The 19,402-nt window shown below is 42.3% G+C and overlaps 1 protein-coding gene across 1 annotated transcript; it reads right to left on the minus strand.

Annotated features, from left to right (window-relative positions):
- Window positions 1-4,723: 4,723 nt before the first annotated feature.
- LOC118919931 (granzyme A) lies at window positions 4,724-13,122 on the minus strand. Its single transcript, XM_036900358.2, has 5 exons — window positions 13,029-13,122; window positions 11,360-11,507; window positions 9,733-9,874; window positions 6,725-6,997; window positions 4,724-5,651 (listed from the first exon to the last, which is right to left on the minus strand). The coding sequence occupies exons 1-5, from the start codon at window positions 13,078-13,080 to the stop codon at window positions 5,499-5,501; spliced, it is 768 nt and encodes a 255-aa protein (XP_036756253.2). The 5' UTR covers window positions 13,081-13,122; the 3' UTR covers window positions 4,724-5,498.
- Between the last annotated feature and the right edge of the window lie 6,280 nt (window positions 13,123-19,402).

Consider the following 19,402-nt stretch of genomic DNA (forward strand, 5'->3'; position numbering starts at 1 on the left):
TATGAAGTGATTTTAAATTGTTATAAGCATCATAAAGAAAAAACATTAGGTGCTAAACAGAGAATCTAGGGGAGGGTCTGTTTTTTTTTTTACAATTTCAATTCATTTTTCTTTTTCTTTTCTTTTATTTATTTTTTTGAGAGGGCATCTCTCATATTTATTGATCAAATGGTTGTTAACAGTTAACAACAATAAAATTCTGTACAGGGGACTCGATGCACAATCATTAATCCACCCCAAGCCTAATTCTCATCAGTCTCCAATCTTCTGAAGCACAACGAACATGTTCTTACATGGTGAAGAAATTCTTACATAGTGAATAAGTTCTTTCATGGTGAACAGTACAAGGGCAGTCATATCACAGAAACTTTCGGTTTTGATCACGCATTATGAACTATAAACAATCAGGTCAAATATGAATATTCGTTTGATTTTTATACTTGATTTATATGTGGATCCCACATTTCTCCCTTATTATTATTATTATTATTATTATTTTTAATAAAATGCTGAAGTGGTAGGTAGATGCAAGATAAAGGTAGAAAACATAGTTTAGTGTTGTAAGAGAGCAAATGTAGATGATCAGGTGTGTGCCTGTAGACTATGTGTTAATCCAAGCTAGACAAGGGCAACAAAACATCCACGGATGCAGATGATTTCTCTCAAAACAGGGGGGGTGAGGTTCTAAGCCTCACCTCTGTTGATCGGGAGTGTCTGTTTTAGAGAGGGTGGTCCGCAAAGGCTTTTCTGAGCCGCTGATGTTTTAGCGGAGACCTGCCTGAGGAAAGGAGCCAGGCTGAGAACGCCTAGCCTGTGGGGAGTGAGCGGGAGGGCAGGTGGGAGCGTGTGTGAGGGCGGGCGTGTCTGGGGTGGGGAAGGGACCGTGAGTGTGAGGGCGGTGGGTGGGTGGGGAGCGGAGGGAGGGTGCCCCGCCCGAGGGGAGTGAGCGACGCAGAGCTCACTGCAGAACCTGGCACACTGTGGTCGGAAGTTCAGATTTTTTGTAAATGTCTGTGAAAACTCCTCTGTTATACTAGGATATTTTACTTATATACTTTTGGATGTTCTTGTCCACTCGGCTCATTGATGTACAGAGAATCTGGGGCCCAGAGAGCTTGAGCAATTTCTTCAAAGTCTTGTGAATAGGAGGCAGAGTGGAAGTCAGGATCTCTGCTCCAGGGGCTACACCAATCGGGGCTTCAGACAATCGGGGCTACAGACAAATTGCTTCATCAGCTTCGTTTCTGCTTAGAGAAAGTACAGCTCACTTTTGTACATTTTAATGTTGTTAGTGGGAGATTGCTTAGTGATGCGTGCCTATGTGCAACAGCCATTGAATATTTGGAATTGTCTCATTAGATACTATTTCTTCATATTTTAAAGAAGAGGGAATTTAAACTTAAAGAGGGAAGGAGAAGGAAAACTGACATTTATTCAGGTGCTTTCACCTGTATAGAGTCGGAATCCTGGGGAGAAACTATTACTGCAACCTCACTTTTCCAACTTTTCGGAAATAGGGAAAAGCCATTGCAAAAGTGCTAAGTGGGTTCCATGCGTTGTGAGTTGGAGGGAGAGCAGGAAGGCCAGTGTGGTTTGGAGCAAAGTGGGTGAAGCACAGAAGGAAGTGAAGTCAGCTGAATTCTGGGAGACAAAATCATGAGGCCTTGTGGGACACTGTGGGAACTTTGCCGCTCATCCTAAGTGAAATAAGGAGCCACTGCAGGGCTTGGAGCAGAGGAGTGACATGATCTGACATGTTTGGATCACTTTGCATGTGAAAAACAGGCTTACTGGGGACAAAGGTGGAAGGTTAGGAGATGGTCACATGCTTCAGGCTGAGAGGATGCAGCTGGACCCAAGGCAGTAGCCGCAGAGGTAGGGAGAGGTGGTTGGATTCTGGACAGATTTTGAAGGCAAAGCAGGTTGACTTCCCTTACAGTGTGAGGAAGAGAAGAGTCTGAAAAGACTCCAGAATTTTGGTCTCAGTTCCTGGGGGGATGGAGTCGATGTGAAGTAAAATGGTAAGTCTAGGGTTGAAGCAAGTTTGGCAGGGAAGCTCAAGAGGTCTTCTCTGCATGGGTTGTGTTTGACATGACTGCTAGACAGATTTGGGAATTATCATCACAGAGACAGCATATCGTCTACAGAGTCACAGAGCCTAGATGCCATTGGAAAGGAAGTCAGTGAGGACGAAGAAGAGAAGAGATCCCACAATTTAGCCAGAGGTCACCCCAGCATGACGACGTGAAGAAGAGGAGCGACCAGCAGTGGGGACCGAGGAGGAGGGAGCTGTGAAGTGGGGGGAGTGCCCGGGGGTGGTTGTGCTGGAACTCAAGTGAAGGCAACACTTCAAAGAGGAAGGAGAGCTCCTTGGCGTCAAGTACTGCTGAGAAGGCAAGTATATGGAGACTGAAAACCGACCATTGGGTTAAACAAGGTGAGGCCTTTGACATTTCTGTAGTGTGAGGCAGAAGCCATACTGGTGTTTAAGGGAGAATGGAAGGGGAGAAATTGGAGTATAGACATCTCAATTGAGTTTTGATTTAAAGCAAAGCAGAGAAATGGGGAAATGCCTGGAGAAGGAGTCTTGTTTCCTTTTTTCTTTTTAAGATGGGAAGGATAAAAGCACATTTATATGCTTATGGGATTGGGAAAACTGAGGACGTGATGGTGCCTGGGAGGGATGCAGAAATGCTGGAGCTGATGTCTTTGGGCAGGTGGGGCTCCTGTAACATGATGTTCCAGAGTGCTCCATGCAGAAGCTCTGGAACCCTACCTCGGGTACCCAAACTCCGAGAAGACTGACGTCTAAAATGGAAAGCAGATTTATGACAACTGAAGCAGATTTATAACACTCTAATCTACAGAATAAACGGCATTTTTCATTTGCTCAGGTTACATTCCCTCTTTCAGGACACATCAGCTTGAAGGTAGCAGCTTGTCTGGTTAGACAGGTTATGTAACTCCCTCCACTCCTCGTGTGACTCTGAAGTTCTGTTTCCTTGCAGTAAGGCTTCCCCTGTGATACCTGTCGATGTCTCTATCACAGGAGCTGAACTGAGGCCTCCAGGATCAGCACACTCTTCACAATAATAAACACTGACGAATGATTCATCACTATGCCTCCTTTCCCAGAAACCGGCCTGTCTCGCCTGTAAGGTCCCCTCTCCTTAGCCATGTTGGTGGCAACAGAGAGGGCTAAAGAATAGCTTTCTTCAGTTATTTCCTGGTCTCCCAGGTGCCCTTTGTGAGATCTGCTCCTTTTCAAGCCTCTTTAATGGCACCTCACAACCCCTCCCTTTGGGCGAGGTGTGTTGGTAGGGGCTGTGCCCCCCACTTAAAGTTGCTGCTTCCAGTTTCAGTCTCAGAGACAAGCAACTCTTTTTTAAAAACTGAGGTATAATTCATATACCATAAAAGTCACCCTTGTAAAGTGTGCGATTCAGTGGTTTTAGTATGTTCACAAGGTCACACACCCTTCACCACTATCTAGTTCCTGAAGATTTTCATCACTTCAAAAAAGAAATGTCAGACCCAATAGCAGCCACTGCCTGTTCCCCCTCCTCCCTCTACCCCTTGGCAGCCATGTTTTTACTTCCTGTCTATAGATTTGCCAATTCTGGATATTCCCTATAAATCAGACATTTATAGAAATAGAATGGCCTTTTTTGTCTGGCTTAGCATAATGTTTCCAAGGTTCATCTGTGTTTAGCCATGTTCATACAGGCTATCCATGACAGCTTTTATCAGTACTTCATTTCTTTTTATGGCTGAATAATATTCTGTCGTGTGGACATACCATATTTTGATTACACATTCATCAATTGATAGACATTTGGGTTATTTATACTTTTTGGCTATTATGAATAACACTGCTGTAAATATTCATGTTCAAGTTTTTGCGAGGACATATGTTTTCATTTCTTTTGCATGTAACTAGGAGAGCAATTGCTGGGTAATATGTTTACACTTTATCTAAACCTTTAAGGAACTGCCAAACTTTTCCACAGTGTCTGTGCCACTTGACATTCCCATGAGTATTCTATGAGGGCTCCAGTTTCTCCACAGCCTCACCAACACTTGCTTTTGTCTGTTTTTTTATTTTTTATTTTTTATGAGAGCCCTCCTAGGGGGTGTATACTAGGAGGATAGACAACTTTTAACTTCAAATTCTGGCACTACCTCCTTTTAGACCCCTTTATGTTACAGAAGTGAGACCTAGTTTACAGATGTGAAAATGGAGGCATAGTATAATTCCTTGCTCTAGGTGTTAACTTTCTGGTGATGGAGCTGGTGCCTGACTTGCAGACCAGGGATCTTTTCACCAGGCTGTTGTGATGTCTGTGGCATTCCAGTCAGAATCCAGGATTTGTACTGTCTGTCTCAATATGGGGCAGATCACAGGAGGAAGACTTACAGGGCTTACTGTGATACATTCTGGGACCAGGAAATAGTATTTATCTTTCTCCCTATCATGTTCTTGCACAGTAGACAGCTTTGTTACATATTCTTTAGAGGCTGAAGTGTATGCTTTTTTATTTGTGGATTTCTTCTTGTCTTCTACTAGATTGCCAGCACTTTAAAGGCAGTGTTTGTAGTTCAGTATTTACAGTGGTGGGCAGAATGTCTGGTGTATGGTGGTTCCTCAAGAAGTGTTTGAGGAATTAAAATGTATAAATCAGTCAGGATTATTAGAGAATGAGTTTATTACATTCAGCTCTTTGGAGAAACAGTATAACAAAAAGAAGAGAGGTAAGTGGTAGGTGGTAAAAAAAAGTCACTTTATTATGCATCACAGTGTATAAAGAATAGCATAGAATTAAGCTTCGTGCTTACAGGTATAAACTGACTAGCTAAGGTGAAATATGTATCAAGTTACTGGCTGGACTCAAGCTTATTGGTATATGAAACTTTAGTCTACTTGTAATTAATAAATGATACAATGCCTTGAACTATTCCTAACTTTAAATTCCAAAATTTCTAAATATCTGCAACATATGCTGAATCCTCCTCATTGTCTTTATAATTAAAAATGTTTGTAAAAATGAACATAAAAAGCAGTACATAGTAAGACGCGAAAATCCTTCTTGATCTCTCTCCTTATTCCCACATTGAACAGAATATTTAGCTCTAAATTCCGAAGGCCACAGATATATTGTGGGGTTTCACATTGTGGAGAATGAAGCATATTCTTACTTTTCCTAGGATTGACTTTCTTTTAAGAACAAATATAAAACTGACAGCCCTCGACTTCTGAATAGAGTCACTGAACTGGACATTTTTCTCAAGGGCCGTCTCCTACTATGGATAGAGAATGTGAGCAGGCAGTTTTTGCTCATCATGTAAGAGTGAAAGCAGGAAGTGGTTTCTATCATTGCTGAGCGTGTTTCAGACAGGTTCTTATTTGTACACACGGCTGAGAGGGTTCTGAGGTGCTTCGTTGGACAGATCAAGTTAAAACCTCCTTGACATCAGCAGGTGATTGTGAAGAAGGAATGTCATATGGCTCCTGCAATGGTTTTCTTTATCCAGTTGAGATGTTTTTTTGAAAGGAGAATGTAGATGCCAGGCTTCTGAGGGTTACCACACTTCCCAAAGGAAGTGACACCTCTGAAAATGTTATCACATATCAGAGGACTTCCAGAATCCCCCTGGAATAGAAAGTCATTTATTTTCGGTATTGATACTTTCCAAAGATATTTATTCATCATTTTATTCATTCACTTATGCACTCACACATTCTTTCTCTTTCCTTATTTTAGGCTAATTTAATACCTCTTTTATTAATTGTCTGCTCTCAGCATCAATTACCAGAGATTTGTTTACTTTTCCAATCATTTTCCTTTTGGTAAAAGCAATTCTTGAGAAGATATGAAAACTCATTTCACTGGTAAAACAAAGAAAAATAACAAAAGAAGCCTTTAACGGTGAAAAATAATTACCTCCTTTCGTCTATTTGGTCCTATTTTCTGGTCAATAGATGTTGGGGGAAAAAACTTTGAAGGCTTAACATGGGAGTTCAACTACTCCCCGTCTGAAGGAGGACACTAGCTAAGCTGTCTCAGACCAAGGAGTACTTGTGATATTGCAAACAATTTTTAAGGTTTTTTCCCCTTTATTCATCAGCCCCCATTTCATGTTCTCTCTGAACTTGAAAAGCATTTATGGATCATGAGTTTCAAATGGGGTAAAATCCTGACCAAACTGGTTTGTGGCACACTAAGAGGCAGAACAATGCAGGAATTGAGGGTCATCGGGTGGCCTCAGTCCGAATCCAGGTCCACCCCACTGATAGCCAAGGTATCCTACTTGGGAAAGTTATGTAACTTTCTACACCTTAATATCCTCATCTGTAAAATAGAGTTGATAGTAATAGTGCCTATCTCATGGGGTTCTTTGGGGATTAAGTGGCATTGAGTATAGAACTTGGTAGAGTTCCTGGCACCTGATAATCAGCTGTCATGATCTCTTTTGAAAGGACTTGTTAATCTGTGAGTGGCAGTTAAACAGTATCCTGAAAACCATCCTTAGTAAGAAGGGAACACTCCTGAGCAGAAGGGTTCACCTGGGACAAAGGAGCACCCACCACAGCAGGGCCCAGCAGTAGTCCTTGCAGCCTTTGTACATAAAAATCACTAACAGTTGTCTACCCTCTTCTTCCCAGACACTCAATTCACTTTCTTTTCTATAGCCAACAAACGGTTTAAGTTTGTAGTTTACTTACTTCACATGAATCATCTTCACCTTTTCTACCACCAGCACAGATCATACTATTTCCAATCACTGGCTTAAAATCATAGTGCTCTGCATCGTTGCATGTTTTCCTGTCTATCACAGTGACATTGACTTCTCTCAAGGCATTTGAAATTCTGCATGAGTCTTTTGTGGTGCTTCCCCATCCTGCCACGTGACACTTGGTGTGGGGTTTGACGTCTTCTCCTGTTTTCGGTAGATGAAGTATCCCTACAGCTTTGGTTAGAGTAGCTTTACCGTCCAGCTAGAAGGGGACAGGAGATGCAGTTTAAGGCAAGGACAGTAGTAACAAAAAGTAAGAAGGAGCTCTATTGGACTATGTATCTTGGCGTGTTCTTATGAAAACATGGATGAAGGCATGTTCCAACCTAATTAACAGTCATGAATTGATGTTTGAAAAGTCACAGCACACATTTTCAGACATGTTCTTTTGAGGCAGGCTAGGTAAATTTCAGTTCAGTTGATCTGTCCATGATAAAAGTGTATTGCTGGTGGCTGACAGTCCTGTGGTTGAGAAGCTGTAGTGGAGGACTCAATCACCATTTATTCAGGTGGTCTTAGGTTTGTGAACGGACTGGTTTTGGGACCAATGGAAGAAAACCAGGGCTCCTGGTGTGGCAGGGTGGGAAAGGGGCCAGAGCCCTCATTTTCCACTTTAGTGGAAATATGGCTTCCCCATTTCTGAGCAGGTACAAAATGGCCTGAGGGCCTCACCTGCCTTTGAGTGCTTGCCCACACTCTGTCCTGTTCTTTCATTTCCAAGCCCTCTTCTTGTTCTGTCCCTTTACAAAAAGTTAAGGCAAGGAGAGTAGGGAGCATGGTCAAGGTTGAGTAGATAGTAGAGGGAGGCAAGTCTAGTTCTTCGTTCTCTTTTTTGCCTCAATCAGTTTGAAACTGCAGAGGGTTCTGGAAGTGTGGACTTTCTAAAAATATGAGCACTGCAGAAGTGGCCACTGTCACATTCCTTTCACTGTGTTTGTGTTGCCTTCAGCCCCCACTTCCTGACATTTGACTGTCCCCACTTCCTCAGTGCCCCGTCTGAGTTGCTGGTGCTCCAAAGCCCCACCTTGTTCACACTTAGAAGATGAAATGGTCACTAAAGAAAGCCCTTCCATAGAAATGGCCTTAAATGTCCATGTGCACCTTCTCCCTTTTCTCTCACTCTTGCTTTCTCACAGCCTTCATACATGGACAAAGAAGAAGGAGAACTCCTAAAGGGACTTCCGGTCTTAATGAGCTGACCAGGATGGGAGTCTGGGAAATGTATGTTTATAAGAAGCAGTCCTCTCAAGCTCCCTCGTGGACAAGCACACAGAACAGTGATGAGCACTTCATTAGGTTTAACACTGCAAGGTTGACCCTGGTGAAGTTCCAACACCCTCTCTATGGTTTCTCTGGTGGTGTCATCCTACTGGCCACAGTGTCAGAGGTGAGAGGGAGTTTCCTGGCTCCACTCTAAGAACACAGTGTTTGCATCTCCCCTACTCACCTCACCTCCTTGGAAAGGTAAGACGGAGTTGCCTTTGCTGTCCAGGATGCCTGATGGGAATTAACAGTGCTGGGGAGAAGGACCTGAGAGACAGGTCCAGATGGATAGTCCACAGGCAAGTGGTGTGGCAGTCATGATGTGACTATGGGAGGCAGAGGGTATGGGGGTCTGCCAGCAGTTTTCAGAGCTCCAGAGCTCTCTTTTTACTCTTGCTGTTGGGGTTGTGTGGATCCCCTGACCTTCTCTTAACTTCTGCTGGGGAAGCTGTTCATCAGCCCCCTTTGGACTGCTATGAACTTTCTGTCCACACTCAGCCTTCCAATCCTGCCTTCTCTATTCCACTTTATGCACAGCAGCAAGATAATCATTCTAAAAACAAGTCTGATCGTGTCATTGTCAGGCTAAAAACACTGTCCTATTTCCTTTCCCATGAAGTTCAAACTACTTACCTTGGTTTGGAATACCTGGCTCCGCGGTCAGTCCTCTCTCCTATGTTCCCCCTTTCTCAAATCTCATCATAACTCTCTTTTCTCCCCACCTTCCTCCAAATGCATTTCCAGAAAGACTTCTCTTATTCATACTGTTCTTCCTGCCAGGAACCCTTTCCATCCCTTCTCCTGTATCCTGTCTAGGAAAGCTTCCCTGATCCCCTTCTGAGTTATCACTGACACCAATGAGTAGAATACTGTCCAATCAGAGCCACTGATTTATTGGTCTCTCCCACCGGACTGAGAGGACCTGATCACTATTTGTCTGAGGAAGAGCAGAGCAGACTGGCCCTCCCCGCAGCACTCCCCGCTGGGCCACGATCTTTCCTGTTGATCGTAAGCTCGCTCACGGATCAGCAGTATCAGACCAGGTGATCCCAATCATGTGAGCAAAGCCACGGTTGTTCTGAAGACGCGTGTGAGCGCGGGCGGAAACAGAGTCAAGGGGCCCACCGCAAAGCTAACCCAGCACTCCCTGTCACTGCTGCTGCTTTACCCATCACAGCTCCAGCCTCTCTCCATTCTTTTCACCTGCTAGATAAGTAAGATTCATTAAGATGCTCAGTCACAGAAATAACACCACTTTTTGACAATCCTCAGTTCGGAGCAAACTCATACTTCCTTGAACGCACCCGCAACTGCTCGACACAAGCCCCAATCCTGTGATAAGCCTCCTGACACACCCCACTGAGCCACCCTCTGGTTCCTCTCCATATGCAGTCGCCCCTGCTGAACAAGCTTCAATAAGCCCAGAGTGATTTGACTATAGGTGAGTTCGCCTCTCTGGATTGCCCAGTACCACCGCAGAGGACTTTTGTCAATGTCTGTTGAGCTGAACCACATTCTAAGAGGGGGCCATCTCTGGAAATAGTGCTAGATCCAAGCTGTGCTTCTTACCCCCACATCTTGGCATTAGCCTACCTTGGCTGTGAAAAACTAGAAAAAACTAGTTTTAGGTTAAACCGACCAAATTAAAAATAGTTATTGAAAAAAACCATTTACCTGAAGGAGTTGAAGATCCCCTTCCAACGTCTGTGGATCATAGCATGGATAAGAGATTGCCTTTTTAATGGAAAATATTTGGTCATATTTCTCTTTGTGGGATGTAGAGTGAGCACCAAGAATAACTTGAGATGTGCCCTTCCTGGAAAATACAAAGACAAAGTATCATTTATGTGAGAGAAGGGATGAAAGTAAGTCATGAATCTAATTTATTCAAATCTGACCAGTTCTTTGAAATAGTTTCCTGTATATAAACAAGCACAGCAGGAATGTGAAGTGGAACGTGTATTATTTGCTTCCACTTCACATCTCTTCAAGAAAGAAGCACCAGGAAGGGAATCCCAGGTCTTTTGGCAGAGGCAAGGCCACTGAGGTGCAGACGGCCTGGAGAGGTATGCTCGGTGGCTCACCAAACTGGGCTGCTGCCAAAGGGGAGCCACCAGCTTCTCCACCTGCCTTGGATTTGTGGAACCAACACTTAATGGAAGAACCTAACCCCAAGAACTAGAGCAGAAGTAGCAGGCGTGCTTTTCTGCGCTTCAGGAAAATAGTGTACCTTGCTTAAGTCTCAAAGATGACAAAAGATGACAAGAGTCAGGCTTTTAATAGGTAGGAATGGAGATAAGAATCTTGAATTTATAGTGAAATTTTAAAGCTGACTCTAGATGAACACATGCATGCACACATGTGCACACCCACACCCACAGAAGCAAACAAACAAAACAGAGCTAACCCCAAGTCTAGTTTGTGAGCCTAACAAGAGCTGGGAGAGGTGGGCACAAGCATTTCTTGATTTGCTGGGCAGACTTTGCACCAAGTGGGCCTATTAATTAAGACAGCAGCGAGCTTCATTTACAGTATACATTGTGCTGAATTTCCTACTTGATATATTCTCATTTGACACAGCAGTATGAGGTGAGTTTGTCTGGATCTTCTCTTTGTGTAGCCAGTTTCTCAGTCTCTTCTTTTACTCATGCAATTTATACTAAAGTGTGAACAGGGAGATCACCAGTACTGGTTGCCAACAGCAGGTACTGATGCAGAAAATAGTAGTATATCCATATGAGACATATTATCTGGCTTTCAAATCACAAGTAGGAAAAACATTATTGTGACTCAAAGGAACTAGCTTTCTTTAAAAGTCTGTCAAATATCAGGAATTTCTTCTGTCTCAATCTGATATGCAGCAACCTGGGATGACACTATCATGGTTGGTGAATCGCTTGTAATCATAGTGGACACTGAATTTGCCTGACTAAGTATGCTTATGAGAAAGGTCTGTAACAAAATACAGCAAATATTAACATTGATTATGTGTGGTTGATTATGCGGGCTATTTTTCATGTTTTCTGTTTTTCACACTTGCAACAACATTATAATGTTAATATATTATTGTGAAAATATTAATGTGAAAAATATTTAAAAATAATATGAGAAAATAGCCATGCATTTCAATTTTATTGAATAGGATTTGGCCTTTGCTTATAGAGATACACATTATAATTGAACATCAAATGTGCTTGCCCATTTCTTCTCCATCCCTGCCTAATTTTGGTTTTGGACTACAGAGTCATTTCCACCCTCCACACCCAAACTGCCTTGAGAAAGGAAGCTCAGAATTACTTACAGGACACAGTGAGCAGCCGTCAACACCCAGTTTTCCTTGATCAAAGCCCCTGCACACATTTCCAGTCCTTTGATTAGAGCCATGTATCTTCTTGTATGAGGTGGCACTTCATTACCTCCTATAATTCCCTCACAGGAGTCTAGGAAAACTTAAAGAGTGATCCAGAGTTAAATCCTATCTTATCTAGTCGTGCTTTGCTCTAAAGGCTGGCTGTAGTGAATAGACTCAGCGTGAGAATATAGACATGCAGTTTGTGTTGGGAAGAGTACATCAGAGCAGTCCACATGGAGTGGGGCTTGGTGCTTTTTTCTGCAGTATTTGCTTCTATAATTATATTCCCTGTAACACACACACACACACACACACACACACACACACACACTTGATAGTGTTTTCTCAAGATGAATTTAGTACTCGGCTTTTGGGTAAATTTTGTTATAAGTAAATATTCTTATTATGTTAGGCTTTTAAATTATTTTTTCTGCCACATGTCTAAGTTGATTTCTCTCTTTTTGTTTGAAATTAAGGCCAAAATGATAAATACATAGAATGCTTCTTTTTCTGAGTAACGGTTCTTTGTAACTAGAGTGTCATAACAATCACTCAGAGTGCTGGCTTAAAATAAGTTTCCCTAGGCCCACAGCAGGGACTCTAGTTCAGAATTCTGTGGGGGAATCTGGGTGCTGCATTTTAAACAAGCATCCCTGGAGATTCTGACAGGTAGTCCCCAGAGCAGTTCTGGGATTTATAAGGGCTGTTATCATTTTAATTTTTAGTTTTTCAAATTCAGAGCCATTTTTGGGAATCTATGAACATATAGGCATGCATATGCACTTAGATATCTGTTTGCAGTTCTGGAAGATAAACAGATGTCTATGGCTTTGAAGGAGCTTGTGGATGTCATGTTAAGAAGCCCAGCTCTAAAGGTGTCATTGATCTATAAGATACCACAGTGTGTGGTTAAGAACATGACTCTGGGTTCAAATCCCAGCCCTACTATTTATTAGCTTATGACTTTAATAAATTTACTTAACTTTTCTGTGCCTTAGTTTCCTCATATGTATAATGGGGCTCATAACAATGGTACTTGAGAAAGCTAAATGTTAATTAATGTATGTAAAAAACTTAGACTACTGCTGTGCTTAATTGTAAAGCTTTAATAGGCTTTAGCAAATATATATATGTATTTGGATGGGTTTACTTCACACTGATGTTATTGTTTTTCTTCACCACCCCCACCACTGGAAACAGACACTCAGAAACACATTCTGAAACCAATGGTTTTAAGATTTATCTGAGAGCTGCGACTATTCAGTTGTATTTGTATGACTGGGATTTCAGTTAATAAATCATCCATACACCCCCAACTTAATAGCTTTGTCAGGTTTTCATTTGAAGGTTTTGCTCTATAGATCTGACCTGAATTAATGAAAACCAACAGATACAGTTAACACTTTCATATTTTTGCTGTAGACATGTAGGGAACATTTTCATCTTACAAAGCTAAAGTGCCTTTAGATAGTAAAGACAAATGATAACATTAAAAATCATTGAAAATGAAGTTATGATTTCTTTTTCTTTTTTATACAATATCAAACATGAATCAAACCCGTATAGAATTCTGTTTTCTCACGAGCAAAACTGAAAAAGCATATAAAATCAGTCTTACCTCCAGGGATCAGAAGACATACAGCAGCAGAGAAAGAGAAAGGAAAAGGCATCCTGTTTCTCACTTGTGGAGACCATTTAGTTTCAGGTTTTGACGTTAGTAATATATAGTGAAACACAAAGGATGTGGGCTTTTTCTTTTTTTCTTTCTCTGCTGTGCTGCTAAAGATTTTGGTGTTTTATTACTGGAAATTATAATCTTACTTCAGTGATGGCATGGTTATTTATTTGTCTCACCGAAGAGGTCATTTCCCTTGGGGTTAGACCTGTCGTACCTTAAAGGGTAAATGTGAAGCCGTGGAGATTGTGATAAATTAAGAACATCAGATAGAAAACTGCTCTTCTTTTGACAACTGTTTCACTTTCAAATGCAAATTTATCTTAAAAAGCTGAGAAGTCAAGTCTGTATCAGAGTTGTTTTGAAATAATCATCCTTCAACCTATTCTAGAGGGAAAAGGGTAGACATTTGATATATTCATTGTTGAGACTGTTGGGCAATCATTGAGGTAAAATTGAAGTTAGATTCTTAACTCACACCATTCCACTTAAGAGCTCTAGGTGAAGATACAGATGAATGTACACATGTGGAAATGAGAAAGGAACTTTGAGATATGACACCAAAGGCAAGAATCATAAAGAAAAATGTTAATAGGTTCAATTAAAACTGCAGTACCTTAAAACATCAAAGTCAAATTGCAAACATTTTTACCACAAATTGATAAGAAAACTTGGATACCAGGAAAAAAAATGATTGGAGAATTTGAACAAGCACTTTACAAAAGAAGAAATAAAGTAGCTGCTGTATGCCTAGTCTATGGAGGAATGCATAAGCAATATCAGGTTATCAATATAAAAATACAGCTTAAAACATTTAGATAATATTTTTGCCTGTCAAACTGCTGAAAATTCGAAATTGTAATGAATACTGTGTTGTCAGAAATTCTCATGTGTCAAGCTCCTACTATCTTTCCAGAAAGCAATACACATAGAGGGTCATTAAATTTTGCATGATCTTTTACCCAACAAGTCATGTTTGTGAATTTTTAAAAATTGTAGATATGTGTAAAAACTTAGCCATGTGTAAAAATTTCAAAATTTAGACATTCCATGGCATTACTGTTTCTAATGAGAAGAAGTTGAAAAGAAAATAAATGCCGCCAAATAAGGAATTAGGTAAGGGTATTAGTTTCCTGTTGCTACTATTACAAATTGCCACAAACTTAGAGGCTTAAAAACAGTAAAACTTTCACAGTTTTGTAGGACAGAAGTTTGATGTGTGCCTCACTGGGCTAAAATTAAGGGGTCAGAGGGCTGCGTTCCTTTCCAGAGGCTCTAGGGGAGAATCCATCTCCTGCCTTTTCCAGCTCCTAGCGGCTGCCTGCATTCCCTTGGCTTGTGGCCGACTTCCAACTTCAAAGCCAGCCGGTCAGTGCAGTTTTTCCCATGTTTCATCACCCCGACACTGACTCTTCTTCTGCGTGCTGCTTCGACTTTTAAGGACTCCTGGGATTATGGTGGGCCCACCCAGATTATGCCCCAGTTTTAAGGTGACTGCTGATTAGCAACCTTAATTTTATCTATCACCTCAATTCCTCTTTGCCATGTAAACTAACATGGGCTCCAGGAATTAGGAAATGGGCATCTTTGGGTGGGTGGAGAGCACTATTCTCCATGCCATAGTAAGTAAATTATAATTCATCCATACAGCCATTCTATGCAACCATTAATCAACATGGGAAGTGATTAAAAAATGCTTCTGTATCAGACAACTCTTGCATCACCACAGATCTTGGCCTCATAGAAGTCAGTGGACCTTGGCCACTTGCCCTTCTCCACTACTCTGTGGAAACCAATTCTGTGTGGCCTTTGCTGGGCACCACCTGACAGCCTGTTGCCTCATGCCTGCATCATTCAGCTTTTGCTTCCCACCCCGGGACTCCTTAGCTGTGGGGGAAATCTAGGACATAGCATGATACAGAATTTCAGGAGAGTTCAAGCCCATTTGGGAAATCTATTGATTAGTAGGAGATGGAATCTAAGGGATAAATTCTTTTCTCCTTCCCTTCTCCAGAGGCTATTCTTTGAAGTAGTAATTCTTATGGTTCTTGGAAATGGTCTGAGCAATCAGTTGCGCTGGTTACCGAGCGTCTCCTGCCCAGCCATGCCTCTTCATATTGGTGCTTCTCCTCAACACTCCTCTTTCCTCCCTCCACACAACACAGCTCCCACTTCCCGCTAAGAAAGTGGTAGCACATGAGCTCTCCTCTCTGGGAGCTCAGGCAAGACAGGTGGGAGCAGCACTAGGAGTTAGGAGTGGCCTTGTAAGTTAGACCAACAAAATAGGATTTGGAGGTGAGCGACTCACTGATCTGGAACACTGGGGGCTGTGTTGCGGGTAGTAAATGGGGTGGGCATGACCCTGGCCTGCTGTAGCATTCAGTGGCATCACACTGTTAAGGATTTTATCTATCGTCAGTTGACATGAGGCCTGAAAAGGAGGTATGTGGCAGCTACTGCAGTGGACAGTGCAGCGGTGTGGAGGCAGTAATGATTACAGGGATTATGGAGTGAGCAGGCTTCTATTAATGGTATAGGAGCCTTGAGAAAAGAAAGCACCCCCAGCAGCCAACTGGGCAAGCCAGGGGCCTTCATGGTGACTTTTAAGGAGTTTCTCATCATCCACAGCTGCAGTTCAGGTGAATCTGAAAATCAGCCTTCATGAGACTGCCCATTCATCCATTCTTCACATATTTGTAAAATCTTTCTGTGTTACAACTATGTTGTGAGGTCTAAAAATGTGAAAGTGAATTAAGACATGTTCACTGGGCTCAAGAATCTCACCATTCAGAGGGGAACCTCTCCTAATGTCACTTACACTTCTTTTATAGTCTTTCAGTTCCATCCATCCACCCATCCACCCAGTATTTAATGAGGCGCTCCAGTGTCTCAGGCATGACAAATGGATGCTGCCCTATCCGCATGGTGAGATAAACAGCTGCTTCCTGGACACTAGAAGCTAGTGTGGGATATTTTTCCTAACATATGGAACTGATGTAGAACATGGTTTCAAGAAATTCATTAATTCAGTACATATTTAATTAAATGCTTCCTACATGCTGGGCACTGTGCCAGATGAATGATAAATCCTGGCCCTTGTGACCTGGATTATTTAGGGAACTAGAACTAGTACAGTGCTTCAGGAGCCTGAGTTTGGGAAGCAGTGGGCTATGAGGGCGGGGAGATGGGAGCATTATGGAGACCTCCGAGGAGCATGTGCGCTGTCATAGAGGCAAGGGAAGCCAGTGAAGGATGTTAATCAGGAGAGGCCCAGGATTCTGTCCTGGTTAAAGGGAGGCCACTCTGGCACCAATGTGGAGGCAGGGGCAGCTCAGGAATGTCTGTATGTAAGACACTCAACAATCTGCTAAAGGTAGGGGTGTGGAAATCATCTTGGAGCAATGTTTGCATATAGAGACCCAATTTTTACTTGCAATGAGTGCTTATTGAGAAGGGGTGTAAGTAATGGGAGGACACCGGCAAAGACTCACATTTCGGGTGTGAGGCTGAATGGTTCCTGTGCTAGAGGAGTGAGTGTGCTGGAGACAGGGTGACCAGTTAGGAGATGATTGTCCAGATCTGAATGAACTGAAGCTGCGGACATGGAGTGGCAGAGACAGATAAAAGGAATTAAAGTCAGTTTGTTTAGCGATAGCATGTTTTCCACAGAGAGACGGGGCCGGGGTGTGTGAGTTGCTTGGGAGGGCAACTATGTTTCTCCTGCCCCGTGGCATGTTGTCCGGGCAGCCGGTCCCCTGCCTCCTGGTGAAGAGGGACACGTGTGGGAACAGGATTTCCCTGAAGTGGGACGGAAGGGTGATTGTAACTTCTTTAATTTTCTGAACTTTAGATTTAGAGTGAACTTTGTCGTAGAAGAGACTTTTATGATGTTCCCACCAAGTCTGTCTGGTCGTAGTTTGGTTAGTTAGATGTGGTCTGGGGCCAGAGGCTTCTCTACGGTGGGTTTTCTAGGTAATGAAGCTACCAGACCATCTTCCAACCACCAGCTTTGCATCTCTTGTCACCCCTCTCGATCACTTACCACCTCACTGTTCCTGCATCTACTGTGACCACTGCGACAGTCCCCTTCATTTTGTCTCTTTTTTTTAAAAAACCACTTTGAGATATAATTTACATACTGTTAAATTCACCCATTTAAAGTGTACAATTCAAGGGTTCATCATATATAATGACTACTATTTTAAATTGTGGTAAAATATATGTAATATAAAATGAGCCATTTTAACCATTTTAAATGTACAATTCAGTGGCATTAATTACATTCACAATGTTGTGCGACCATCACCCCTATCTATTTCCAAAACTTTTTAGCTACAGCTGCCTGAGGCTAGTTTCCCAGGAACCCAGTGGGTTAAACTTTATAATCTCTCCTCCCACCTCCTCCCACACCTGGGGACACGGGCTTGGCCCAAGGCAGCACACACCTGCAGTTCACACTCAGCCAGAGTATAGGTAGCACCCTCTTTCTATTTCTTGGAGACTTATTTCAATCTTTCCTCTGCCTGTTTTATTTTTTGTGAAAATGCACACTTCAGATGATGGTGTAAGATGTAACTCTACTTTTCAAAAATCCTTGAATTGGCAAAATTTGATAATTAGCTGGTGGTGGGTGACAAATATGGAGGGGTTCATACATTATTTTCTATACCTTTAGGGATTAAAAAATAGTCATGGATGGCTTTCCTGTGCTGTGTCAGCTGTACCTTTGATGGTGTGACCAGGTAATATTCTTGCCATTCACAGGGAGAGGTATTGTTGACCTTGGCCAGTTTGCCAAATATCCCCTATCAACACTTCAAAAGGATTTGGCTAATTACAATGAGTTGTAATGTAAAAAAAAAAACTTAAAATTCCATTTTAGTATATTTTAAATGCTTATTCTGTTTTAATGTGGACATTTTTGAGTGATATTACTGATAGTCTGTGAAGTGGCTGATTTTTTTTTTAGTATGGGTGAATTTGAAAAAATGTATAGGTGTACTTGACTTTTTACAGCACTCATAGAGGGCGCTATAGACACAGTTGGGTGGCGGCACATGGAGCCACTTGAAAGCACAGCTTTTGGGCAGGGCCTCTGTGGGTACTGGGCAGTTGGGGTTCTGGTATTTGCTTTGTCTACTGGACCACTTCATTAGATTCATTACCTCTCAAGAAAGTATTTGAGGGTAAATGGAGAATTAGACCTCTTTATCTTAGATGACATCTGGAAAGGGATGTCGTGGAGTCCCAGGGTGCCTTGAAAGTAGATGTGGGGTGAGGTAAGGAGGATGGTGTGGTGGGAAAGAGTGTGCATAACATGTGTGCTGTAAGCCATAATTTCATAATGACCAATTATGAAAGCAAACGCTTTATTAGGATGTCTTTAGTTAAAATGAAAATTTCAACTAAGCTGAGAAAATAATGAATGAGGTGGTTCTGCTAAAGGTGTTATATTGAAACAATCTTCAGAGTGAAATTTTTTAAGAGTCACATGGAACAGCAGGTATAATTTAACTGAGCTGCTGAAAGGACCTTACCTTCTTTAGTAGTAGTGAATATCCACGTAGAAGTCTGCCACTGTCATTATCTCTTGCAGTTTTCTCTACTACCTGCTTCGTGCATGGGAAACTGATATGCCCAGGGAATTTAAGTAACTTGACATTCTGGTTAACTGCACCTGGAGTGCAAATCCAGGCCAATTTCAGAGCTCATTTCGTACCCACTGTGTAGCAGTGATGTCTCTACAGAGTGTCTGCAGTAGTGAGGTCTGTGCTAAGTGATGAATGTGCAGCTGTGAGGTGTGTGTATTGGTGATGTCTGAAACTGTCTCCCTCAAATGAGGGAGCTGGTCAACCTGAGTCAGCCTGTTTCTACAATGGGTAGAGAGCTGCAGGAAATCTGGATTCTAGCCCTACCTCTCTCAGTCCCTGTGGATTGCCCCCATTCTGATCCATTTATTTTACTTTGCAGCTACTGTTCTGTCTGTTAGGTAGGATAGTTAGGTATGAAGTACTGATTCTACCTCAGAGGCTAGGGAAATACCCTGTACAACTAATTTTCAGAATGTAGTCTTAGGCAAAAGTATATGGATTTATATTTGTGACTGGGCAAAGTGTGGACATCTCTGAGGAACTGTAGAGAAGATCCTGCAGCCCAGAGGATGGGGGAGAACCACTTGAGACTGCTCGGCAGCTCCCTGGGGGCCGTGAGTAGCCTGACTTTTTGCCTCTTGGGGAAACTGTCCAGTAGCCTGGTGTCTAGGGGAATTTCCTGCAGAATGACTTGATCCCTGGGCCTGGTTCCAGCTGAGTGACAGC

This window comes from Manis pentadactyla, chromosome 2 (genome assembly GCF_030020395.1).
Source record: "Manis pentadactyla isolate mManPen7 chromosome 2, mManPen7.hap1, whole genome shotgun sequence".
NCBI lineage: Eukaryota > Metazoa > Chordata > Mammalia > Pholidota > Manidae > Manis > Manis pentadactyla.

Coding starts and splice junctions, on each gene's coding strand:
- LOC118919931 (XM_036900358.2), bottom strand. CDS start 13,080: ATGCCTTTTCCTTTCTCTTTCTCTGCTGCTGTATGTCTTCTGATCCCT. Junction 6,998..9,732: donor GGGATCTTCAACTCCTTCAG/GTAAATGGTTTT, acceptor GTCCCCTTCTAG/CTGGACGGTAAAGCTACTCT. Junction 5,652..6,724: donor GTGAAGATGATTCATGTGAA/GTAAGTAAACTA, acceptor TTTCTATTCCAG/GGGGATTCTGGAAGTCCTCT.